This window comes from Corapipo altera, unplaced genomic scaffold (genome assembly GCF_003945725.1).
Source record: "Corapipo altera isolate COAL_440 unplaced genomic scaffold, ASM394572v1 2b, whole genome shotgun sequence".
NCBI classification, from domain to species: Eukaryota; Metazoa; Chordata; class Aves; order Passeriformes; family Pipridae; genus Corapipo; species Corapipo altera.
In genome coordinates, this window is record NW_020884874.1 from 18,298,577 (window position 1) to 18,325,068 (window position 26,492).

General features: G+C 39.7%; 2 protein-coding genes across 6 annotated transcripts in view; one reads left to right on the plus strand and one right to left on the minus strand.

Annotated features, from left to right (window-relative positions):
• Positions 1–5,115, plus strand: part of L3MBTL3 (L3MBTL3, histone methyl-lysine binding protein) — a 77,245-nt gene extending 72,130 nt beyond the window's left edge. For all 5 annotated transcript variants that reach the window (XM_027633923.1, XM_027633925.1, XM_027633924.1 and 2 more), the window contains 2 exons: positions 684–746; positions 3,223–5,115. In XM_027633923.1, the coding sequence (XP_027489724.1) occupies positions 684–746; positions 3,223–3,366 (207 nt within the window). In that variant the 3' untranslated portion in view covers positions 3,367–5,115. The remainder of the gene's footprint in view (positions 1–683; positions 747–3,222) is intronic.
• Positions 5,116–6,960: 1,845 nt separating this feature from the next.
• SAMD3 (sterile alpha motif domain containing 3) overlaps positions 6,961–26,492 on the minus strand; it is a 35,629-nt gene continuing 16,097 nt past the window's right edge. Inside the window, exons 7-11 of the mRNA XM_027633928.1 lie at positions 21,759–21,926; positions 8,349–8,552; positions 7,803–7,974; positions 7,598–7,680; positions 6,961–7,363 (exon numbers count right to left, since the gene is read on the minus strand). Of these exons, the coding sequence (XP_027489729.1) occupies positions 7,046–7,363; positions 7,598–7,680; positions 7,803–7,974; positions 8,349–8,552; positions 21,759–21,926 (945 nt within the window). The 3' untranslated portion in view covers positions 6,961–7,045. The remainder of the gene's footprint in view (positions 7,364–7,597; positions 7,681–7,802; positions 7,975–8,348; positions 8,553–21,758; positions 21,927–26,492) is intronic.

The window sequence follows — 26,492 nt, forward strand, 5'->3', positions numbered from 1 at the left end:
TAATTCAAATGTGTATAGATACAGATAAATATGTATATAAAAACGTATTAACTGGCATTAATAAGGGAAGGGAAAGAAAAGTGCTAAATGTACGGCCCAGCATATCAAGTACTCACAGTCTACACTACTAATAGCTAGTACCCACACAAATGTTCTGAGGAATGGTTTAGGGGTCAACATGAACCAACAACTCTTCCTGGTTCATAGTTTGGATGTGGCACACTGCTTTGGAGGGTGAGAATATAGTCCAGAGAGGAATGGTATGGGCATGGTCAGGCCATAAGACCTGATTTTAAGATTAGAGCCCTCCCTCTGTTCAAGTATGCAATAATGCTTGCACTGGCAGTCTTGTCACTACTTCACTTTCAGAAGCACATATGACTAAGGCAGTTTTCTGTGCCTGAGGCAGTCAGATCTCCTCTAATCAGAGAAAAAAAGAAGCATGGACTTTTTTCAAAGTCCTGTGAACTAGAGTGGGATGTATTCCTTTAGTTTGCTGATTTTGTGAATCCTGTTCTTAGACACCTATCTGCATGACTCCATGCACTTACCGAAGAAGGTGGAACACCAAATACGAGGCTATAAAAACAATAGCTAAAAGACTTTAATGATTGTCAATCATAAAGACCATTTTGAGAAAACACAGGTCTTAATAAATCTTCTGTTGTATACTTTGGTGATAGGTCTCTGAGTTTATACGGAGTTTACCAGGATGTGAAGAACATGGCAAGGTGTTTAAAGATGAGGTGGGTGAATTTTATTTCAAAAAGACAGAGTACAAAGCTTGGTGGAAATACTAATTTTATGTCATAACTAAAAATGCATATAAAGAAGTAGGATGAAGTGCATAGAATCACAGAATTGTCACAGTTGGAAGAGACCTATAAATCATCAAGTCCAACCCTGAACCCAGCACTATCACCATAACCTTGTAAATTCAGATACCTCCTTAAATACCACCAGGGATGGTGACTCCACCACCTTCCTGGGCAAGCAATTCCAATGCCACATTGTTTAAAGTCAGATGCAAATGTATGGAAGATTAGGTTGGTTTGCAGGTCATGAAGTGGGAGGAAAGAAAAGTGTCACTGAGGTCTCTTGTGCTTTTCCAGCTTTTTTCCTGCTGATTGAAATTACTTAGGAGCTTTCTGATTGACTGCTGTTGTCTCTTAATCTGGTTTGAGGAAATTAATAAGCAGGTATGTTATTTTAGTTCTGCAGGATGTTAATAAGTAAAATAAAGCAGAACAGTGGTTCAACGTAACTATGTCTTAAAACTCCTTGCATCTTGTCTGATCACACTTGGCTCCTGATGCTCTTCCTCCTGATATAGTCAATTTATGAATGTGATTTGAGTGAGGAGGAATTGAGAAGATCTGAAGGTTCTGATGAAGTTCAAAGGGGCATTATTCACTTTCCTAGCATGCCAGGTTTGCATTTCTAGTATCTGAGAAGATTGTCGTTCCAAAGTTGTCATTAGGAATAGATATGGCTTTTAGGTGCAATAGGCCGTTTTAAACTAGGTTGGCTTTTTCTTTTCTGCTCAGGGGTTTGTTATTCCTGTTAATGCTTAGTTTCAAGAAGGTAGCTTGATCACAGATGCCGGAGTGAATAATTCAGGTGCTTATCCCAGCCAGACAACGTGAATAGGCAGAGTCAGCCAGCCTTTCAAGTGAAGAATAATTGTGATATTTAGACTTGAGAAGGCACCTCCTGAGAAAAATGCACACAGATGGCCCTGCTAATCTCCTGCAACAAGTTTTCAGGCTGTGCTGTAGATTGTAATGACTAATATGGCTGCATATCAAAGGACGAACAGGCTGAATCTCTGGGCATTTTGCACTTGCTCAAATGTTGGGTGTTTTACGGTTGCAGCAGGTATGCAAGGCTAGATGATCCCCTCTATCACTTAGGGTGTCTCATCAATGAGTTTAAGAATAAAAGCTGGCATATTGCTAATCAAGTCAGCAAGTGGCAAGTGCCATGGAGGTGGATGAATCCTTAACACTTCTGTTCTCAGAAATGTAAGAAAATACTTCCCCTCTTCAGAATTCAGCCTCAGGCTTCCTCTGTGACTAGTAACTGGCATGGACTGGCTGACATTAGTAGGTCTTTCAGTAGGAAGAAGATGCTGGCTCAAACTTCTACTATGGAAATGAACCCTCATCCTGCTTATTTTAAGATGCTGCAGCTTTTTATCTGGGCACCCTCAGCTTCACTCACTTGTCTGGCTTTGTGTACAAAATGAGTAGAAAGTAACTGTAGTGATGCTGTTCTGACTGCAGTGTCCCTCAACTTACAGTGCTGGGGTATACCTTGCAGGTTTCCTTTGCAGTGTGTCTGATTCAGAAAGTTCATTTTCTAGTCCTGCAGAAACTTACAGTGTTTTTATCTCAGGTTAGTATTTTTAAGCCTAATCAGTACTTCTGGTTTAACCACAGTTGCCTTTTATGTATAGCTATCCAGCTTAGGTTCCACTGAAAACTTACCTCTAGGTACCTAAGTGACCTGAAGTATACACAGAAAATGTTGGCCCCATTGAAGCCCTTGGAAAGGAGAACCTTGGGTCTCTTCATGCTCAGATTTAGGGCTCCTGCTGACAGAATGATTTGCTTACAGGAGAATGTTCACTTTTATTGTTTACTAAAATAGCAACACTACCAAGCTGGCAGAAAAAAATACTCCACGTTTTTAAAAGTTCTATTGTGTTCATGTCAAAGAGGCAGTTTTATGTAGCCTGACCCCTGTTTTCATGTGGGATCAAAATTCATTTTAACTTACTGTTTAATGAACAGAAAGTGGTGGCCTTAAGGGGGTTCCAGCTCTGTAGCTGGGAGTGAAATCCAGCAGCTTTCTCTGTGCATAAAAGGAATAGCTAAGAGGTTAAAGAGCAGTGCTGTGCTTTGGTACAGTTGAATTATACTTCATTTACCCATTTTACTTTCCAATAGCTTTTATACTGTCAGTATGAAAATAAGAATTGTTTAGCTAAAAATTAACCAGACAGTTGTTTTCAAGCAGAAAGAAGATCATCCTGTTCTTTTGGACTAACTGATCTGCCTAAAAGGTTGAAGTCAAAGCTCTCTTCAAAGCATTTGAAAATGTTTGTATTCAGACAGTCCTTTACATTGTCTGAAATTGCTGGAACTTTTCATGTTTTCTGAAACATCTATACTGCTGCACTGTCAGACCTATTAATAGCTTTGTGTTTTTCTTTTAAAGCAAATTGATGGAGAAGCATTTCTGCTAATGACCCAATCAGACATAGTGAAAATAATGAGCATTAAACTGGGACCAGCCCTGAAAATCTTTAATTCCATTCTGATGTTCAAAGCTGCAGAGAAAAACTCACACAATGAACTTTGAAGATAATGGAAAATGTGCACGAGCCAGCTTTCTCCACTGGAGCTCATGTTTTATTCAAAGCACAAAGACTCACTAGAACTGTTGACTAAGGACTCTCAGAAAGGAAGAAACATAAGTTCAGCACTGGTGGACTATTTATATTCTCCTAGAGCCAGTACATATCTGAATCCTTCTGGGAAGTGTTCAAGCTTTTGAGAAGGTACTGTGTAACAACTGAGTCAGCTGGTCTTCTTTACCAAACTAATGGCGCTAATTCTCATGGATGGTTAGGATCCCTAACTTTCTCTGGACATCAAGAAAATTCAAGAAAAATTATTTATGCTGTATTATATAAGGGAACGGTAATATTTTCTAAGGATTCTTGAATACTACTTCATGTATCCATTTTACTTTTCAGAAGCTTTTACTTCATTCTATCAAAAGAAAAACTGATTAGCCAAAAATTAGGCTACAGGTAGCCAGATGAGACTGTTATGGCTAATATGTATTTGTGCCATAGTTTAAAAATGAAACACTTAATGTTACATATGTGACACTTTATGCTACAGCATATAACTTTACAGATTATAAAACTGTCTTTTTGCTTGTAACAAAACAAACCTTGTTGGGGTTGGAATTACAATCCTTTTTTAATAACTGAATGTTTTTACTTTTGCACGATTACAGAAATGTTACGTGAGTTTTGCCACGTATTTGCCATGTATTTTATCAAAAGACCAGTGTAGAGAAGGCTGCAACTGAAAAATAAAGTTTGACTTCACAGAAGACTTTTTGTTTATGCTGCACAGTAGAGTCCCAGCCTTTTACATGGGAGCCTGCTACAGACCTTCAGCACATGAACAAAAATAGGTGGGTTTTGAGACAAGGAGATTAGCAAAACAGAAATTACGTTTAATCATGTCTGCATTCTCAGTCTCCAGTATAGTTACCACAACAGTGGAGAAAAACCATGCTACTCTGACTTCATATTCAACATAGGTTTGTTTTCCCAGTGGTGGGAGAATTACTTCACTCACCACTTCCTAGCTGAAAAATCTGATTTGTAAATGAATAAAACATAAGGGGAAAGAAAAAGCTCAAGGAAAAGGATGCTTAAATGCCTTTAGTGCACCGGCACATCCTAGGTGTAAAATGCATGCATTTCACTGGGTCATCAGCAGGCTGCAGATGTTACTAGCAGGTACTTGGGTGAGGCAACCTCCTTTCTTGGAGGATTATTATAACGATTTGTCAGGGAAAGTCAGGGACAGTCGTTGCACTTGGTATATATATATAAGATGTAAACCAGATGCACTTTATATGGGAGAAAGCCTAGCTACCTGTATACCAAGGACTGTTCCAGAATGTTACTTTTGAAAGAAAAGAGAGAAGAGTTGGATCAAGCTTTTTGGCAGCCCTCTTTTTAGCGCTGCAGTGGGCAGTTGCTCAGCCTTTAGAGCTGAGAACAAACAGAGTATTTCCGTTGCACAGAGCTGGGAGAATTTTACATCTTCCCACAGATTTTGCTAGGCTGTTCTTTGGCTGGAGTTCTTAAGTTTTCAAGAACTCTCTGTGCCCCTTCCAGATCGTGTAGGTGACTGGTACCTGCCATAATACGAGGTGAAACAGGGTCAGTATGAAGTAAGTTGCGTTGCTCTGTTTATTTCCTTCCATAGCATTGCATAAATAATATTTTTACATTTTGTTGAATATTTGTACATTCAAATTGCACTCTTATTGTACTACAATACCAATAAAACCTGAACTGGAGCCGTCTGTTACCTTTGTGTGTGCCCAGGATTCCCACATGAACCCCAGCTGTTCCTGATGGTGCTGTGGAGTAATTCCTCACTATAGCTCAATGTGGACATGAGTTTTAAAGAGCAGCTTGGCTACTCCTGTTTGCCCTCTCCCTTGGCACTTACTCCTAAGGCTTACAGGCCCCTTGCCATCATAGTCAGAATGCCATCTATAGACCTGGACTTTGTCACCGGCAGCAGCTGAAGTTGCACGAGCAGATCACTAAAATGTCAAAATTCTTCCATTTTCTTTCATTCTGTACTTCCATGTAGTTTATTTTCCTTTACCTTCTATGTCTCTCTTGTGTGCCAGGTCTATAGCCTGCAGTGATAACCAATGAGGAGACTTGCAGCTCAACAGAGATTACTCGGGGATGTTAGCAGCTCCCTGAATTTTTATATACACCTACTTACAAAGTGCTGTGGTTTAAGAAATGGGTTTGAATTAACAGTGTTTACAAGATGTAGACTAAAGCTCACTTAAGTGTTAGAGAACCCAATTTCTTATTCATACAGCTATCACATACAATAGTGAGGACATATATAATCCTTACTTTTGTATCCTATGTGATGAAGTAGCTGGGTGTAGCCACCTCTGTTACAAGAACTACGCCCAACAAATTCACTTAGAAACTAAAAACATTCAGGAAACCTACTCAATCTTTAAAATGGCAGTTGATATTGTTTTGTGTGTTGGATTGAATGTAGCCCAGCCATCACACCACTCGAGGTTGTCCCCTCATTTCCATGGGAGCCATGTGGAAAAATCTTGAGGCTTTAGCAAGAGAGTTTGGCCATTAAATGGAGCCATCTCCTCTCGTACTGGAGGATCTCCCACTGTATTCTCTACCTTGAAGTCACCCCTGCACAACCAAGCTTTAACAAAGCTTCTGTAGTCTTCCAAGCTGTGTGTTTGAATTTTTAAAGAACTGTGCTTTGCCTACACTGACATTTTTAGAACTGGTTGGAGATTGATCTCTTATGGAACGTAGACTTGTAATAAAAAGCCATTTTTTATTTCTAGTGAATGCAATGGGTTATGTCTGCTGGCTGCTGCTACTGTCTAGTGCCAGGCACTTGTCCAAAGCTGTGCACTGCCAGGCAGTATCCCCTGGGATTTCCAGACGTGCACAAGTTAAGAGGAGCATGTTAGGGAAAAGAGGAGGCTGTGAAAAAAGAGAGGAGAGGGCCTCTGCTCTGTGTGGGCAGAGAGAGAGAGTCATCATGTGGAGAAGGCTAATGCGTTCTGGGGAACAAATTCAGAAAGAAAATGAGGCATTCTTTCTCAGGCACCAAAGCTGTGGTTACAGATGCACATGGCAGCATCGCGGATAAGTCATTCTTGCTACTTTCAGAGCTCATCTTAGAAACCCTATTTAGCAAATTCAGGATTAATGTTAAAACAAAAGAAAATAATGTTTCATGCAAGGAGAAAGTAGTGAAAATTCATCATCCTGCAAATTAAAAGTCAGGACAACCATTTTAAACCACAAAAATTATTATATTAGGCTCTCAGTGATCATAGTATTATGAAGTGATGGTAATCTTTTATTTGTGCCACTTCAAAACATTAACTATGTTAGCATCTGAAGTACTGATGTGCTCACATAAACTCACAATATGTTTTTTTTTTTAATTCTGACAGAATATTATCTGAATTTGTCAAATGCTCCATATAGAAAAATAATACATGACACATGAAGTAATCTAGAAAATTTTATTATCTCTAGACTTCTCTAAAATCTGCATTTTAAATAAAACTACTTCAGTGTTTTTTTTTAAAGGAGCCAGTACAATAAAAAAAAAGGGCATTGCTAACATATTTAAATGTACATACACTTCCACTAGAAATAATGGCACTGATTTATCTTCACAACAAAGGGATTTATTTTGACAAAATATCAAATGCTCCCAAGAGGAGTGCTGTGTGCACCATCAGATATTGGATACTTGGGTGCCTCCAGCCCTGTCTTTACCTGGATGGGCAGGGATGCTGGGTTCCTCACCTCAAAGACCAGGGACTCCAGGAATTTTAGTGTCCTGTGGATCCTCTTTGGGCATGGGATGTCAAATACATGAAATGCAGCTACCAGTGCTGCCAGGGCCATAGTGCAGTCATCGAGCTGGGCCAGCTCTTCCCTTTCCACATACAGTGCAAACTCGCATGAATTCACATTGAAGGGATTCTTTACTTCCAACACTGGTGTCACTGCCTTTACCTAAATTAAAAGAAGGGCATTTCAAGTGGTGCCACAGCATTGCTAAAATGAACAGAGAATTAAGTAAGCCTGATAACACTGCTTTGAATTTAGCTAGTATTTCTATGAGTATATGCCTTCTACTCAGAAAACAGGCTAATGTCACCTTTTTCTGGGAACTAAGCTGAGCCACCAAAAGCCCAGGGAGCTGATACAAGCAAAAGAGACCAAGACTGCTGTTGCTCTGTCTCCTACCTCCTCGTTTACTGCAGCAAACAGACTGGAATCATCTCCAAAGACATCTGGCAGGAGTAAACATGCAGCAGTCATTTTCATATCTGTCAAAAGGCAAGGATTTCTACTAAATTGCAGTAAAATTGAAACTGGTTTAGGTACATAAGTGAGAACAATTAGCTACAACAAAACTCTGGTATTCAGAGCATAGGAGATTTGTACTGACATTTCAGAACATCTTCCTCTGTGTGCTGCTTCAGATTTTCTTGTAGCATAATGTTAATTGGATTATTCCTCACGACATACAAAGATAATATATTTTCTGAATAAATCTCCAAAATCCCAACTGTTTTCTTATAAATGTCCATGTGTGTGAGAAGCTGGAACTCCCTAAAAAGCTAAAAGAAAAACAAATATGTGGTATTTCAAAACCAAAACTGTAAACAATGCACACACTTTGAAGACAGGATAAAGCCAGCTCATTTAAAAAAGATTATAAACTAGGGAGGGTGTTTTTCATTTGTTTTCAAAGCAGGGAAGAAATACATCAAGTAACACCAAAACACTTCAAATAACCCACTGGTGGTGTGTGTGGCACATTTAACACAGAGCTGGTGAACCTTTCAAGGAGGGATTAGCTGCAAAAATTTGAGTTAAAGAGAACAATGCCAATGGATACTTCACTGGAAGCATCCAGTAAAATAACATGCCTACAGTTCTGTCACATCTATAACACAGAATTCAATGTCATTAATAAAAATAGCTCTGTTACCTGATAAGGGCATCTTAAGAAAGGAAATAACCTAAGAATATCTTTTAAAGGTGCCTTATTGCTGATCATCTTTCTCCGTATTTCTATTGTCACATTCATTTTGTTATCCACTTCTTTCCAGTTCCTCTGAGTTTTCATATATTCTTGCTTAAGCCATTTAATATGTAAATCCATTGTACTGCCTTTAAGATAAGCAGGTTCTTCCTATAAAGAAATGAAGGGCAGAACTGTAACAAATCAGCTTTTCTATCTGATGGGGCTTGTGTCACTTGATGTGACCTCTGTGATTTGAGTGTAGTCAAGCTCAGCAGAAAGTGTGTGTAGTGTGGTCTCAGTACCAGCTCTGTGAGCTCATCCTCATATTCTTATAGTTAGATAAAGGTCTGTTTTCATATAAAAGTATATATCAGCCAAGTCTCCCAAGCCCAAATTAGATATTTGAGGCTACCAGTGAAATTCCTTTGCCTGTGTCTGGTTTGCCTCATTATGGTTTATTAGAAATGAATAGTCAGTTCTAATGATGGCCTTGTGTTTAGCAATATTAATTCTGTATTACCAGAATAGATAGTATTTTTCTCATATTCATACAGGTCTTAAAAGCAGGACAACTAACTTTTACATTTATACAACTGAATCATTTACCCCCAGGGAGACCAGCTGAACTAAGAAAACTTATTGGAAATCATTATTTGAGCAATTTGACTGTTAGTGTTTTCAAAAAGTGTTTTTGTACTTGGGGATAGTTAACAATTTTCCTCAAAGTTATTATTAGTGTCCCTGATGTAATTCCAAAGCTAGTAATTACTAAGAGGAAGAGTGGCTATTGACAGCAGTACACCAGTGGCAGTAGCCTGGGTCTGTTTAGTTTATCTGTCAGAGGATGCAATGAATTTACTCATTGAAAGAAGCCAAGAACATGTAGATACACAGTTACCATTCTCAGGCTGCATTGACAATGGCTTTTCCCATCTGTATTGTCACTGTTGCAGCTGTGACAATACATATGGGTGGCCTGTAGGTCAATACCAGAGGGAGTTGAGACACTTCGTACTGTTCCCCAGAACAATTAAGACACGGAACTGTGAAACATACAACATCTCAAACTGCTTCACAGTTCTCTGCAGGCGCAATCAAACTTTCCAGTTTAATTAACATAGTTTTTAAAATTGTGCATGTGGTATTCCAAGAATGGTTGCACAAGGTATACAGTGAAGAAACTGTCTCCCTCCTAGTATATATCCATAGATTTCCATAGCCATTGGCATCACAGAAGAAAATAAGCCCTGCATGCAGTTCAGCTACCTAATATGACCCCAGCGGGTCACCCTGGCCCTTGCTAAGATGCTGTATTAGCACAGTCTGCATTCTTTCTAATAGAGCATTTTAGTCTTCATTGTATTACAATAGAATCATAGAATCATAGAATCAGCTGGGTTGGAAGGGACCTCCGAGATCATCAAGTCCAACCCTTGATCCACTACCACCATGGTTACTAGACCATGGCACTAAGTGCCACATCCAGTCTTATCTTAAAAACCTCCAGGGGCAGAGGATCCACCACCTCCCTGGGCAGCCCATTCCAATGCTTAATTACCCTCTCTGTAAAGAATTTCTTCCTAATATCTAACCTAAACCTCCCATGGCAGAGCTTAAGACCATGCCCTCTTGTCTTGCTGATAGTTGCCTGGGAGAAGAGACTAACCCCCACCTGGCTACAACCTCAGGTAGTTGTAGAGTGATGAGGTCTCCCCTGAGCCTCCTCCAGGCTGAACAACCCCAGCTCCCTCAGCCTCTCCTCATAGGACTTGTGCTCGAGTCCCTTCACCAGCCTTGTTGCTCTTCTCTGGACCTGCTCCAGCACCTCAATATCCTTCCTGAACTGAGGGGCCCAGAACTGGACACAGTACTCCAGGTGTGGCCTCACCAGCGCTGAGTACAGGGGAAGAATCACTTCCCTGGACCTGCTGGCCACACTGTTCCTGATCCAGGCCAGGATGCCATTGGCCTTCTTGGCCACCTGGGCACACTGGTGGCTCACGTTCAGCTTCATGTCAATCCAAACTCTCAGGTCCCTTTCTGCCTCGCTGCTCTCCAGCCACTCTGTCCCCAGCCTGTAGCACTGCAGGGGGTTGTGGCCAAAGTGCAGGACCCGGCACTTGGCCTTGTTGAACTTCATCCCGTTGGAATCAGCCCAACTCTCCAGCCTGTCCAGGTCCCTCTGCAGAGCCCTCCTGCCTTCCAGCTGATCGACACTCCCCCCAACTTAGTGTCATCTGCAAATTTGCTGATGGTGGACTCAATCCCCCCTCATCTAAATCATCAGTAAAGATATTAAATAGAACTGGGCCCAACACTGATCACTGGGGGACACCACTAGTAACTGGCTGCCAAATAGTAATGTTTGTTTGTGACCGGCTTGAGTAGGCCTTTCTGTTCTCTTCCTCAGTGCACAGAACAGAGGTGGGAAGTCAGACAATTTAGTGTACTAGGAAGAAGTATAAAGAAGGATGGGTGTGTAGTGGTCCTGATCCCCTGAGTTCTGTCAAGACTCCACTACACCGGGGTTTGTGGGCTCCCAAGGGTTATGTCTTTAATAGCCTTCAGTAGATTTTTCTCTTTCAATTACTTCTCCCAGTCACTTTTCAAACTGTCATAAAATCATACCTGCCACAAAATGCTGGCGGTTTAGCTATGCACTGTCAGAGGAAATGTGTTCTTTTTTTGTTTTCTCCTGCTGCTTCTGCCGTCTAATTATCATACTGGATTCAAAACCTATTCACCCTCTCCTAGCCACTGTAGTTTTATAGATATGTCATATTCTGTCCTCAGCCATTCCTTTTCTGCCCAAGACTGTCCTAAGCTGTTTAATTATTCCACGAGTGAAAGCTGGTCTATACTTTCAATTATCCTTGTTAATATCTTTGCATATTTTCTAATTTCAGTGTAACCTTTATGAAATGGGCACAGGATAACACAGTGTAACGTAAAGTATTTGTTGAGATACTGGGACACCACAGGGGCATACAGTGGAATAATGCATTCCCTTTTCTTTCTTTCTTAAATAATTCTAAGTATTTGACATGCTTTTTTAGACTGATGCTTAGCATTGTGCCGAATATTCTTTGGCCTAGTATAAAAATATCATTTGTGAATGGTACTAATAAGCTGAGAGCCCATCATTATAAATGTTGTTAGGACTGGGGTTTCTCCTTGTACCTTATTTTTCATTTGTCACTGTTGAATTTTATCTGCTGGGAGTTTTTTTGCCCTGAAACTCAGTAGTATGGGGTCCTTCTGGAAGTCTTCAATCTTTGTCTTTAGTATCCTTGGTAGCATCACAAAATGTAGCCTGCCAACTGTTCTCCTTTTTCCATGTCATCTAGAAATATATTGAACTGCTTAAACTAAGCATTAATAATCTTTTCTGCTGTAAAACCCAACTATTTCTGGCTAGCCTTGTTCGGTCTATCTTTTAACTGCTTATCCTTGCAAGGACCTTCCCTTTAGATTATATCCTCTAAGAGCCTTTGAAAGACATGTGGTAAAATCTCTTCTAAAGTTAAAGTATTATATCAGCTAGATTTCCTGTGTCCTCAGGGTTGTTGAGTACTTCAAAGAACTAATGAATTTATGAAGAATTACTTCTGTTTACTGAAACTTTGTTGATTCCTTCCTAATGTGTTCATCTCTTGGGGTCTGCATTACAGTTCTTGCCAATTTGACCATTAAAGACAGCAAGTTTCTTGGTCACTATGTTCCCTAGCTCTCTCCTGAAACTCTAGAAACTGATATGAAATTAGCTACCTCCAATTGTATAGTGTCATGTTTCGTAAGAGAAATTGCACATCACAATAAAAAATGACCTATTTTATCCTTGGACACAGCTGAAAATTGTCCATGAATACTTGTTCCTGGAAATGTGTTACTGCTCATTTTAGTGTAATATTCTCTAACCCGTTTACTGACATGCTGGTCTGAAACAGATGCCCTGATGCTACCTGTGAGGAATGATCCCAGTAATGTGTTCATCTGAACTCCTGAGAATTCTTGCAAAATCTGTCTAGTTCTCCTGGTATGGGTTTGTATTCTGTCAGCCCTCCTGTGCCTATAGAGTGGATGCACCTTGAGTGCTCCTGCCCCTTAGCTGCATCAGGCTTCTTGTTTCTCACATGGTTGAAAAAGCCTTTATAACCAGTGCAGAAAAGGCAGAAAACCACAACAAGAATTTTGTGTAAATCTCCATTGAATCACTCACAATCATCAGAGTCTTGTTTTGTTGCTGATGTGTCATCTCTGCAAGCTCCCTGCATCAGCATTTGGTCATTTCTGGTATGTGACTTATATCAATTACTGACTGTGAATACCATCCTAGTATTCACACATCCCCAACTGGGCCGTTCAGCTGTTCCTTAACTTGCTAACTTACCCTAAGTCAGACAGACTGTCTTTTGTTTCAGTATGACCACTGCACAGAACCAGGGGTTGGTCCATTCTTGTCAGTCTCAAGAGGCTCACTCTTTCTCACATGTGCCTATATGCAAATTTGAACAGTTGTTGGGGTTTTTTTAATTACATTTATGGTTTTTACTCTGCAAGAGCTAGCTTGAAGTCTCTTGACTCCAAACAGCTCTTTTATTAATGGTTTCTCCTGTTCGTCTACTTCCAAGCCTCCTGCCCATAAAGCAGGAGCTTCTTCAGCCAGCCGATGCAGAGCATGGTGGCTCATTCCCAGAGGGCCTGTCACATTCAGTGCCTTACTTGTGGAGACAAGAAAGCAAAACAAAGTCGACCCAGTGTGCTGTAACCACAGACTGACTGACTGGGTTGCTTAGAAACGAACACTGAGGAGAAAAAGTTGTGACCTTTACTCTGCCTTATCTCCATCCCCCTTGTCAAGGCAAATGCTGCTTGAGTTGATGGACTTTCTGTGTAGTTATCTCAGTCCTTGAGAGCTAGTTTAGCTAATGACATTATTAATTAGCTAAAGGAGACCATTTGACATTTTCATAAACATCAATAGCAAGTTCCCAATAGAAATACGGCAGTAGCATAAGGAAGAATTGCTGTCATACCTATCTACTAGGGAAAAAAAAAGGGATGCTAGCCCAGATTTTGTAGTGTAAATCATCTATTACCTCTGAGTAACACAAGCAGAAGTCAGTGTTAGAACTGGTTTTCTTGCAGAGTTCATCCTGCTTAGAGAAATCACCATCTGTAATCTTTCCAACTTCTTAGTTTGTGAACAAGTTGGTTTTTAAGGTAAGCGGAAAGGTGAGAGGTGACTTCCTTTTGGGGGAAATAAGTTATCTCGGTGGGACATCATTTTATAAGTATTTGAAATTTGATTGGAGATGATTCCAAGTGTGATTTAAAATCTTTTATAGTTAACATTGCAGTATGAACAGGAAGAATCTGGGTTTGGAGAGCTGGTTACTGAGCTGATCTATCAGCCTATCACATGCTTATTTAGGGAGGACTCTAGATCCTCTCCACTTTAACCATCAAATTGAGAAAGCTAGTTACAGCTCGGCTGTTTGACCTTGTTTGATTATAAGGTTAAAGCTCAGTTATTTTGATACTGTGGAAAAGCAATCCTAGCAAACCAAAGCTGGGATCTCTTGTCCCAATGTCTGAAGAAGCCACAGCTAACTGTTCAGCGTATACGCAGGACAGAACTAAAAAAAAAAATAGCCTTATTAAATGAGGAATTTTTAATTTTTGAGGTCACCCAATGTCCTCTGGTCAGATTTTCAGTTGTGTCACCAGTAATATCCATTTCACTTGCAACAACAAGAATGTTAATTGGTGATGTTTAATTTTTCTTTTGTACAAAATTTTATTTAGTGATGTACATAGTTTATAATATAAAGAATTTCCTTTTCTTTTGAACAATAAAATTTTGATTTATTAAAAAAATCTTTCTGGAACAAATGAGAATTTACCTCAATCTCTTTAAATAAGAAGCTGCCTTTTTGTCACAAGCTCATGAGAAATACAGCAAAACAGAGAAAAAGGTCAAAAGGATGCAGAAAGGAAGTTAATGAGGTAAGCAGAGGATATCCAGTACTTGTATGTCATTGTGACCTAGCCCTTGCCTGCAGGATGGTCCTGCCAAAGCTCCTGGTCATTCTGTTGGAATCACGTGCAAAGGGTGACAGCAATAGGTAGCCCATCCCTGAGTGCCCATGCCCACAACCACCCTTGACTTCTTGGCATCTGAGGCATCTTCGACTAAAGACACTAGATCTGGGAGCCACACAGGTTGTTAGGCTCTTTGCCTATGCTCCAGATGACTTTTTCAGTGACCTCCACTCAATATTCATAGTTCTACTTGGAACCATACACAAGAGGATTGTGTTAGGATGCTCACATTAAAGCAAGAAAACATACATGTATAAAACAACTAGACTCTAAATTCCTCATTTCTCCCATCTACTGAAGCAAGAGAATAGTTAATCATTTGGTTGGAGATGTATTTCTAACTAAAGACCTGATTCCTTAGTGTCCTTGTGATGGATCTAGATTCTTCCCGAGATACAAGATTGTATTACCACATTACTGTAAAAAAGCCCCAGCTAGCAGGGCACTTCATGAGTCAGTCCCACAGCCAAGGAAGTGAAACTGCTACATCACTTTGTGGGGAACAAGGGAGCAATTCTTATGCATGATGTGATCTCCAAGGTATAAGCTTCCAGTTACTGTTGAAAGACAGCATCATAAATCGTAAAAGTCATTAATGTCAACACATAAGTAACATGACTGCCTAATCACAGAATGATGAAAGCTCCTTTGGTGAGGACAGCAGGCACCTCTTGCTCTTTTACAAGGGTGTACACCAATTCCTGAATAGTAAATGCAGCCTAACTGTTGCTAACGACAAAGATCAAGATCTCTTTTTTGAAGAATGCCAACAGGACCTACTGGCTCCTCAGTTTGAGAGAGTGGATTCAAACAGGAGCAATGGAGTTAAAGCAGTGGATATGAGGACACGGTACCACACACTGTTGGTCTGTTTACTGCCAATCATGGATCTAGCCTGGCATGCTTTGGGAATATTTCTTTGAGGAAACTCCTTTGAATGGAGACTAACCTGCTTGCTGAAAACAGTGTGGTAAAAACAATGTGATGGTAATGAAAACCATCTCCTGGAACAGCAGTGCCATGCAGACAGGTTCACTGGTGTCAGCACTGAATGGAAGCTCCTTTTACACCACACTTTGAGACTGGGCACTGACAAGTAGTAGTGTTGGTACAGCTGTTGTCTTTCATTACTACTGCTCTCGTTAGCTCCCTGCAGCTGCTAATAATGTTCCCTTTGAAAAAACATTTCAAATTTTCCTTGTTAGATGCCAGTGCATATTCCAAGTCATGTTATTGCTAAGAGCATTGATGCTGCTGACACTTCTTGATTGCTGAGTCTGCCTACATCAGAGTTAGCATCAATGCTAACTTAAGGTACTTACACAAGAAAGCCTGACAGTAGCAGTTTCAGTGTCTTCTCTATACCTAAACAAAGGATACGATGCTTGTATGCTCACTCTGGGAGTTAGGACCCTTGTTTGGAATAATCTTTTCCATTAATTGGCTTTTATAACTTCTTCAGGGTGAGAAACAGCTTTCATGGTTAGTTAAGTGAGCATAATCTGAATCTCGTGTCTTGATTTTTGAATACTGAAAAGTGGGTCTTGCTATTTTGGAATGCATACACAAGGCATCATAAAAGCACAGTGTGTTGAACAGTTTTTAATACTGCTGTTGGAAAGGACAGCCCTTTTTCTGTGGTGACATTCAGATTCATCAGAATGACATTACTATGCTGAACATTGGGGTGTTTTATATCAGGAGGAATGCTCAAAACAAGTTATGACAATTAGAAAGTGAAAAATTGCTCAAATAAAAACCCCCAAACACCCCAGCCTGATCTGGAACAAGTATGAATCTGAAAGGCAGGCAGTAAGCTGGACGCTGTGCAAGGCCCAACTTCTTGCCCCAGATGGTGGGAGAGAATTGAGAAGGCATCACAACTGTACCCCACCTCTCATGTTGAAATGCTGAACACAAAGACAGGTGAAACTGCATGGACAGGCTGCTTTTATGCAAAATGAGCATGTAACCTACTGCAGGATCCACACTGACTTGTACTCAAACAAGATGTTTAATTAAAGCAGGCTTTGCTTTAATTATACATAATTGCCCTTTTGAGCCAGGCAGGCAATTTAATAACTAGACTTACATGCTAACCAAAAACCTTCAAAGCCACATAAGTCAGTCTATTTCTGATCACAATTACTTTCTGATTTGTAAGCTGCATAAACAAAATGAGTAAAATCTGTTTTCTTCTTCCAAGGGACAACCAGTATTTGACAATTTAACTCACAGAACAATGGAGATACTGAACTACATAAATAAGAGGTGAAGCGCAAGATGTATACCAGGAATTTGTGTTTAAACCTTTTGCTTTGACTTAAAAGCATTTTAAAATATTAACTAAGTAACACTACACAGTCTGTATGCACATCAAAGTTTTAGTGGAAAAATCACATTTCAACAGTACAGTACAGCCACTGAATGATCATTTATATATGCATCCTCCTATTCTAGCTGTGCAAACATTCAAACACTTAGAGACTTTTAATGTTAAAGGAAAAGATACTATTGCCCTGTGTCATCTGTGTATGGCATTCACAGTATAGATGGCACCTAATGCTGTACCTGCCAATAGTGTCTCAGTCACAAGACTGAGTCAAGAGAGTTTCTGCATCTCGTGCACAAGCTGTTCGTATTTTGAGAGTTTGTTACAGACATTTGGTTTCCTTTTCCCCCTGCTGTTGCCTTGTTTTGTCCTCAGTCCTCCCTTTTTCTCCAGCCATCCCTTTCCAAATCCTATTCTCTCTGGACTCCTTGAAATCTTGTTTCAAGTTTCTAACTCCTGCGGTGGCATAAGGTCGTTGACAATCATGATGTTATTTATCACCTCAAAGAAAGGCATATTCCTAGGAAACATCTAACTTGCCTAATTTACCTAACCCAAGGTAAAAAAACCTCCAGCTCTCAGTGTAGATATCACTTAATCCTGATTCCTTCTTTCATCAGAAAAGACAATTTCCAGATAATGATGAGCATAAAGCCAAGAGGGTAAATTTCACCACTCTTGGACTGCACGATACCACCAAAGCAAGCACATATGGTACTCAGCTTCTGTCTGGTTGCTTAATGGGCCAGAGGTCTTCTCTGCTTCTCATCTGGTCCTCTTGGCAGAGGATTTGCACATTCACCATTTTCAACATTCCTGCTTATCTTCCCTGTACACAAATAATATCAGCAGATGCCCAACTTCATGAGTTTAAGTTTCGGCAGAATCCTTCCACCTCTCCCAGTCTAAGAGAGTCATCAAAATATTTCTTATCTCTGTCCCATAGACACAGAAAGAAGATGGCCTGCTGGTGCCCCCTTTATAAACTGTTTTCATTATGTTATTCTCAGCTCTACTGAGTGTGGCAAATACGCCCAGTTATCTGCAAGCATCTACCACTATCTTAACTGAAGTCTTCTCAGAGCCTATTTTTCCTTTTCACAACTAACTCCAAATTTATTTTTGTGAAAGCTGTAGAGAAACCCTGATGACCTCACAAACAGGCTGTCATAGGATGTGAGAAATTGGAGGCATTAGAAGAGGGACTGTACTCTCTCTATTTCTGTTTAAGATCATGGTCTACTAACAGTCTTCTAGCCTGTTATATTCCCTTACAATTCAGGTAATTTAAGGTGCCCTTCAGTAGTCCCTTTACTGAGGTATTTTCCCATTTAATGTCTGGGATGGATTGAAGTAGCTTAATCCAGCTGCATAGATGTAGTTATTTAATGATATTTGAGATATCAAACCTCTAGAAGTAGCAGAATATGACACAGGACCTATTGGAAACACGTGCCTCTTTGAGTTGGCAGGTGGAGACCTGCAGGATATCTGCGGGCTTTTTCATGTCTGCATTTAGCTAACTGAATTGGTTGTGTAGTCACACTTTCCATGAACAGCACTGTTCAAGACTGACAAGATTTCCAAGCTTAAAATTCTGAAAGGAACAATTTGCTCTTTGGTCACTGCTGGTGTGATGACTAAGATAGTGTTTGAACTACAAGCTTTCATCATATAGAAGCCAATCATCAGCTCTAACTGTATTTCTCTCTCCATCACCTCCTGCCTTTTGACAATACTCTGGCCAAAGAAGCACACCAAGAAAGTCCTATCTTTCTACCCCTCCTGGCTCCCCCAAGTCTAGGGCCCCTCCTATTTCAACTGGTAGGAGGTGGTTTCCCTCATAGCCTGAAGGACCATAAACCAAATAATGCCTTAGGGCAGAGGAAGGGGAGGTTGATGCTAAAAAAAGAACAAGGAGATCAATCAGAACAAGCCACTGGAGGGCTGATTTAGCAGTAATCTCACCCTGGCTACAGCAGGGAGACTGGTTTGCTTTTCTTAGGTATTTTCACGGTGTGATCACCCTTGTCATGGAAAGTACCTTCCATTTGCAGCAGATGAGGGATTACTGCAGCTGCTGTGGAAAATGACTGAGGAGGATTCTCACACCATAGTCATAAAATTTGTTACGTATGGAGACTTTCCTGATAAAATTCTGAATATCCCTCAGACACAGAGGCTCCTATTAATGTCTGTCAGGCACAGTCTAAGCTTCTTTCCATGGTGGTGCAACCTGATGAACATTTGTAGGGAGCATAATTTAAATCAGAATCTTCTTCAGTGACAGGCACCGCCAGCATGGGTTTATGTGTTTGCTTACCATCATCTCATTGCCCTGCACTTGCTCAAGACCTTTCATGTGATGCTAGTCACTCTAAAAAGAGTAGCTACACTTAAATCTTGTTTGAATATAATGCTCTGTAATGAGGAATACGTCAGCAGATGTTTTAAACAAACTGGAGGAGAAAGACAGATGCTGCACCTGGAAGCAGTGCCCTGCATTGGAGGATGAGTAACGCTTGAGCTGCTTTTAGAGGAAGAATGCCTTCTGGAAGGTAATGGGCTTGCACAGACTGAGGGGCAGACATCATCTGTCTCAAAAATCACAGGAAGCTTGTCCTGGCAAGCAACTGGATTTTCAAATTATGAAATAGAAAGATTGATTAAGGCTTTTATTAATAACAATAACTTTATTTTTCTTTTTATATAAAAACAAATGGCAGATATAACAGTGAGACATTTCCCATTAGCAATCCAAGATTATACTGACACAAAGTACACTTGACAGAGTTACAACATATGACTGTTCAAAACCTAAAGCTCAGCTGTGTGATTGGTAAGTAGGTCATCTGTTGGGAACAGATGTGCTCTCTCATCTGCATTGCTTTGACAGCTTTGATCTATAATGCCCTAAATGTCCTGCTCTGCCTATCTAAAGCAAGTGGAGTGACCCAAAGGGATTATTCTCCAGAGGTCTCCTTAACCTGGAATTCATTTCCCACACTTTTTCCTAATGTGTTGGCTTCTAGTTCACACAAGACTGATTCATTTTTCCAGATTTGGAAAAGGGATGAAGGCAAGGGGATCTAGCTAATAATAATTTGAATATCATTTGGCTTTGCTGGTGGTATTGGCTTCTAGATCAAATATTTATTTTCTGAGGCTAAGGCACTTTGTTTAACAGTTTATATTTTTCATAGAGTAATTAGTGCCAAGGATTGGCAGAAAGGTGCCTTTATGTGTGTTCTTAAATATACAAAATGAAAAAACCCATGCTGCATTTGTTTAAAATACTAAACATTTTGTTCAGTTTTGCACATATGTAGTGACATAATTTAGGATCTCAGAGCCAAACATAGCTAAAAATGTTATGATTCTCTCTGCTTTGTGGGACTCATTCTTTAGCCTTAATAGGCTCCACAAGTGTTATTCTTGCATTTATATTTGTATTTTTATTTATGTATATATGTGTTCGGGAGACAGGGAAAATGCGAGAAAGAAAGGAAAATTTGTTTAGGGACACTCAGCATCCTCTTACCTCCTTTCATTTTAACCTTAATTTGCTTACAACATTAAGGGTAGCAAAAAAATGCCTAGGCCTTTAAAAGAGATGTAACATTCTCCTTCAATATCTAAAACAAGCAAGGGATGACCAGTGGTGGCCTCAGGCAATGCAGTTAAAAAGAGTGGTTATTTCTAGTCTACAGACATACAGCACAGGCAGTTACACCTTCTCTGTAGAAAAATTAAGCTGAGCATGCAGTCCCTACAGGAACTCCTCAAAACCCTTCTCAACTAGCTCATGAGACAGGAAAGGTCCGCATTTGCCCTTTCCAAGCTTTAGCGGATAAAGGATGACTAACTCTTAATGTGCACACAAAACCAGGAGCCTATAATTTCTTCTTTACTGTGAGCAAGACTGTTTATTATTTTGCACCCAAGTTACAGATTTCTTACTTCACACATTCTGCCAACCCTTCAACTGAAGCAGGCAAGGAGGGAAATGTTTATTCCCACACACATTAACCCAAAGGGGACAACCAGAAATTAGTGAAACTTCTAAAAAACCCCAAACCAAACATGTATCTGCATCTTGAGTAGGAAACTACAGCTACCTTCAAACATAATGTATTCAGAAATGCACCCGATAAACCACTCTTGCTCCCCTAAATACAGGGTGTGGTAAACAGCAAGATAGATGTGGGTAAATTAAAGTCAAATATCTCCTTACAAATCTTCTTTATTGCATTCCTATAATTGTTTAAATTTTAGGAATGTAAGTTAAATGTTTTAATTGCAGCACAAGGAAGTGTGTGGAGCATTGACAAAGCATAGCTGGAACCTTACTGTATTTATGAAAGTGAATAAATTAATTAGTGTGCTTCAAACACTTACTGGACAGTAATAGCTCTCTGAATTCTCTAAAGGAATATGAAACAACTGCATGCATAGATTTGTAAGTATCCTTACGTATACCACACATCAACACAAACAGATTTTATATACCAAAGTGCGATGTGACAGTAGAATATGGCTATTTGCTATCAGCTCAAATACCTCTTTGCATTCTTATTAGTACAGATGTTTCAGCTCTTAGATATGTCTCTACTGTTTTTCACTCTAATTAGAGGTGTATAAACTAAAGCATAATAGGAATATTGCATTTAAAAAAACCCCAGGACTTCCTGTCCAATTGGCAATAACTTTAAGTGACAACAAATGTTCAAGGCATCCAGTACGAGGTTTGGCTGTGCTGTTGATACTTAGTTTTCCAGAAATGGGAAAAAAAGTCAAGGGGCTGATTTAGGACAAACTTTATACAAAATGAGTTTAAATAGGATGAGATCACTTCAGCTCTCCCCTTTATTGGCTGGTGGCCTTACTGTCAACAGAGGAGCTGAAAGACACAGAACTCACACACTAAGAAATCTTACCTCTATCTGCACCTGGACATCATCAAGTTTGTTTTCAGCAAATGGAGATTTTCTGGTCTGTCCTCTCCTGTGACCAAACTTGCATTTGTTCCTCAGGACTTGCTCATCGTCTTCAATGGGTCTCCGCACATATTTGAAACGATCTTTAAGTGCCCGTTTCCATAGTAACTGCATGGGGGAGAAATATCTGTCATTACCTAAAGCAGGTCACTTTTTTGTATCTAACTCTACAAAAAAGTGTTTGCCATTAAGCAGAAAAAGACTCACAGAGTGACATCACCACATTGGTGGCTTCAGGACAGAAGGAAACACAAGCACTTGTGGTATATGACTCTGTGGGAACTAACAGCTGGGGCAATGGCACTGCTGTGACTTGCTATGGATAACAGTTTTTGAACCTTAGGGTTTAGATCTCTCCTATATAACAAGGGCTGTCAGCAAAACTGCAGTTTGCTTTCCTTTTCTCAGCTCTTACTTTGGGATGCTCCATTCATGACATTGGGTCATGCAACTACGTAGGGAAGCAGATCAGCTCACGGACGCCGACGAAATTGTGCAGTGGGTTTTTTGTGTTTGGGGTTTTTGGTGTTTGGGGTTTTTTTAATTTAGTGCATTATTTTTCCTCTGCCTCTGGCGGCATCTAACTGGTTGCACAGTTGTATGATGATTGTACCTAATAGAAGGGAAAGACAGAGCGGGGCACTGACAGGCTGGGAGCCTACAGGTATACTGGATCAGCTATATTTTTAAACTGAACTCAAAATCACTGAATTAAGAGGATCATTTGAGTAGGTCCTAGTGTTTGTACAAGGTATGTAAATTCAAGATTCCTTGGCAACCAAAGGCAGAGTTTATGTAGTCCCACAGCTTCTGTCACACTTTTGTCTTTCTTTACTCAGGTATTGAAAAGTCACTTCTGAAAATTAGATGGACAGCAACTTCCTTGTGCATCCTTATGGACTGATGGCTGTTTCCATGCAGCCCCCAGCTGGATGTCCCATGGCAGGACCTAGACATGCCAACTACTGACATGTGGGGAACAAATTAGTAAGCAAAGGCTGTTAAACACACCTGCAGGCAAAACCTGCAGTTTTGAATAGTTCTGTCAATCCTCAAAAGCAATTGCTTATTCAAGTTATTGAAGGGTATTCAACAGTCAGAGGGAACAAAAATTGGTCAGAAAAGTGGCTGTAAATGACAGAATGTGGCAAGAGAGATTCAAATAGCTCTTACCTCATTTTCTAAAATTTACTCCAATACTATACTCACATAAAACTATATTTAAGCCTGTACTCACTGACGTGCTAAAACAAAATATAAACAGAAGTAGGATTACCCTAAATTTCTTACCAAAATTGTGTCATTTATTAGTCAAGGTCACATGATTTGAAAGGTTGACTTTGGTGTAAACCTGAATTCAGTAGAGGTAGATCAAGTAGTACGGTATCTTTGCAGTGAGTCTGACATGCCTGCCCTTCTCACTCACAGAATACAACTGATGGGGTATCTTAAGAGGTGGTGAAAGCAGTGTGACCTTGCATTTCTCCTGCTGAAATTACTGTTCCCACCTCCCTAGAGTACTAGCTGACTTACAGGTCCTCAATCCTAAATGCAAGACCTCTATTAATGGTGGAAGAGCTATGAGAATATAATCCCCGTGGTGTCTACTTCAGCTGTTCTTGAGCAGACCTGGGCCAGCCAGGGCAGGTATGCCCTTCCTAGGGGCACATGAGCCCTTACGGGGCACATGAAGTATCCTCTCACTGCCAGTCACACTTGAACATCCAAGAACCGGAAAAAAAGCCCAAACCCATCTGCATTTCTAGTATGTAGACTTCAGACTTAGGATTCTGCCAGAACAGGAGTCATGTCATTACCAACCTAAACATGATGATTAGAAATAGAGTACAACTGCTCACCCAGTCTTCTCACAAGGCATATTCACAGCCTCCATATCTGGAGGCTTACATGTCAGCACCATTTTCAAAAGCAGTAGGGTGACTACATGCCTTGAAAATCCCCCTTATTGTCCACCTGAATCTTTAAGGTTCCTAAATATACTTACAGTTCTTGCCCTACGCATTTTGATGTAAATACCCCATCATTATAAGCCTAGCAAAATTTATTTGTAAGCTTGCTATTTTAAAGCTGTTAAGAAAGAAGCAAACAAAAACTTTAGCCTAATGCTTTTCTGAAGTGTTGAACAGATGTTATAATATTTTAAAACATGATCATCATGGAATATATTAGCAGCTGACAATTTAAACATCCACTTAGTTGAGCTCTGCACAGTTTCTTTCTTTTGAAAATTTTATTTGGCTAGAAGACATTTTTTCTTATTATTTCACATGAAAGAATATGCTGACACCTATACAAGGCTTTAAATATCCCTCAAAGTTCAAAACATTCAGCTGTTTCATCCTCCAGTTCCCCAATAAATTAAAAGTTTTAACTAAATCTATTTCTGTAATAGAATTCTCATAAACTTAGCCAAGTCCCTTCTTACATACCTATTTTAAGAATGAGACTGCAAGCACATACATTTATGTGGTTTCCCCAGTGGGTAATGCATCTCCTAAAAATGATGCTTTCCTTACCATTTTCAAACTGATAACTTTTTTTCTATTTATTTCCCTGCCTTCACACCCCTCCAAAAAAAAAAAAAATCCCAGGAAGGCTTACCATGCTTGTAAGGGAGTAGAAGGATTAGTCTATCTGACATTGGAGGGAAAGGATTACATGCAGATTAAAAGCAGTAATTTCCTAGCAAATAATCATTTTGTGTGCAGCAGTTACATAAATCAGGCATGTCAGCACTGAGATGCTGGTTTGCACCAGCACTGCTGGGCAGCCACGAGCTCAAGGGAGCCGCTGATGCAAAGCCCACTGGCAAGTGTTGTGAATGAGACAGCCCTCTCTTTTCCTTTCTCATGTCATGGTTTTCTTGAAACCATATGATTTTCAGCATGCTGAAATTAAATAAGGGAAGTAATTCTTTCCAAATTGTTTGATTTAAGCCTTGTAAAAGTGACCAATACAGATGAAATAGAGTACAAAGATAATATCTTGCAAATTGTCAAGAAACATTGTCATGCCAATTTGCTTTTGGCTGCTGTGTCTATGATGTTGGCTTTTTCTATACAAACTATTTGTCTGTAACTTACAAATGTTGCATTGGTTACAATATACATTAGAAATCTAGTAAGCTATTTCATGATTAAATTAAGATTTTTATTTTTTAAATGCTGTATGTTAGATTAGGATAGCATTGTTCTGGAAGTAGAAGGAAACATCACGGGAAAAGTTCCTTAGGTAATCACTTGAAAACTCTTTTCACCAAATGCTAATCTTGGAATTAATTTCATTCCAAGTACTCTATAGACCTCTTAAGTGAGTTTTGTCATTAATATAAAATGATTATTTTTAATATTATTTAGAATTTCAGATAATTCTTTCTTAATCCCTGCTTCTATGGTGACCTCATAAATAACACTCTTTTTAAATTCATGGTACACGAACAGATTATTTGTGACTTTATTTGTAAATTAATTCATTTAGGATCATATTCATTGTCCATTGCATTGAATAGCCTTCAAAAAAGGGGGGATGGCACAGAAGCATATTTTTTTCAATACTGCAAAATTAAATGGGAAACCTTTTAACCAAAAAAATAGAATTATGGATAATCTACTAATAAATCCTGAAACAACAAAACTTTAATGGCCTCTCATTGCAACAGTATGAGATTGAAAGTATTAGACTACATTTCTACATAACACAAGCATTGTTTAAATGATTTGTTTAAAACAATTTGGAGTTGTAAATAGGAAGTCTCCAGTATTTTGGGAAAAAAACCAACCAACTAAACCTCACAAACAAACTGAAAAAATGGAATGTTCAAAGTTTTGCAAGTAATTCTTTTTCCTGTCATGAAAACACTCATGTGAATTTAGGTGCTCTTAAGTTTGGTTGTTTTGGTTTTGTTCCTCTATGTTTTCCAGCAGATCTTTCCCCTTTTCAGTTGTTCAAGTCACTTCATTTTAACAAAAATGTTGCAACGGAAGTACTGACATTTACAGTTCAAAGTTTCACCATCCATGTACATCCAGAACATCAAGTTCTTTGCCTACTGATTTTCTGCTCTTGGTCAGAAGCTTCTGGAATATCAAGACCTTTCATGTGATGAGCTTTCCCTTTTCTCATCCAGGAAGCCCAACCGCTTGCCCCTGCCCACCCACACCACGCACAGGCACGCACACTGGCCAGGGAAGATCCCAGAACAGTTTCTGCTGCATCCCTCCGGCAGCCAAGACACATCCATTTCTGGTGAAGGGCTCAAAACTGCAAGACTCACAAGTTAAAATTAAAGTCACACCACTACAGACCTTCTCAGGACATCTCCTTAAGAACTACTGCAGCCTTCTGCAGAGCCCAGCAGATGCTGTGGCTGCTCCTCCACCCCAAAGGGTAAGAAAACCTTTTAAGCATAAATTTAAACTGAATCTAGCAACTGAGACATGGCACAGAAATAAATGGAGAGCAGTAAATGTCATTAACAGTACATTGGAATAGAGCATTTTGCACAGCAGAAAGGAAAATACTCAACTACAGAAGTGAGCTCCAGTACACCAGAGTGAATGCAAAACTTGGTATGCCAAACTGTGCTGAGCCCTTTTGGTTTTTAAAATACATGCAACAATTAATTTTTCCTGCAACTTTGTCAAGAAATTAAAA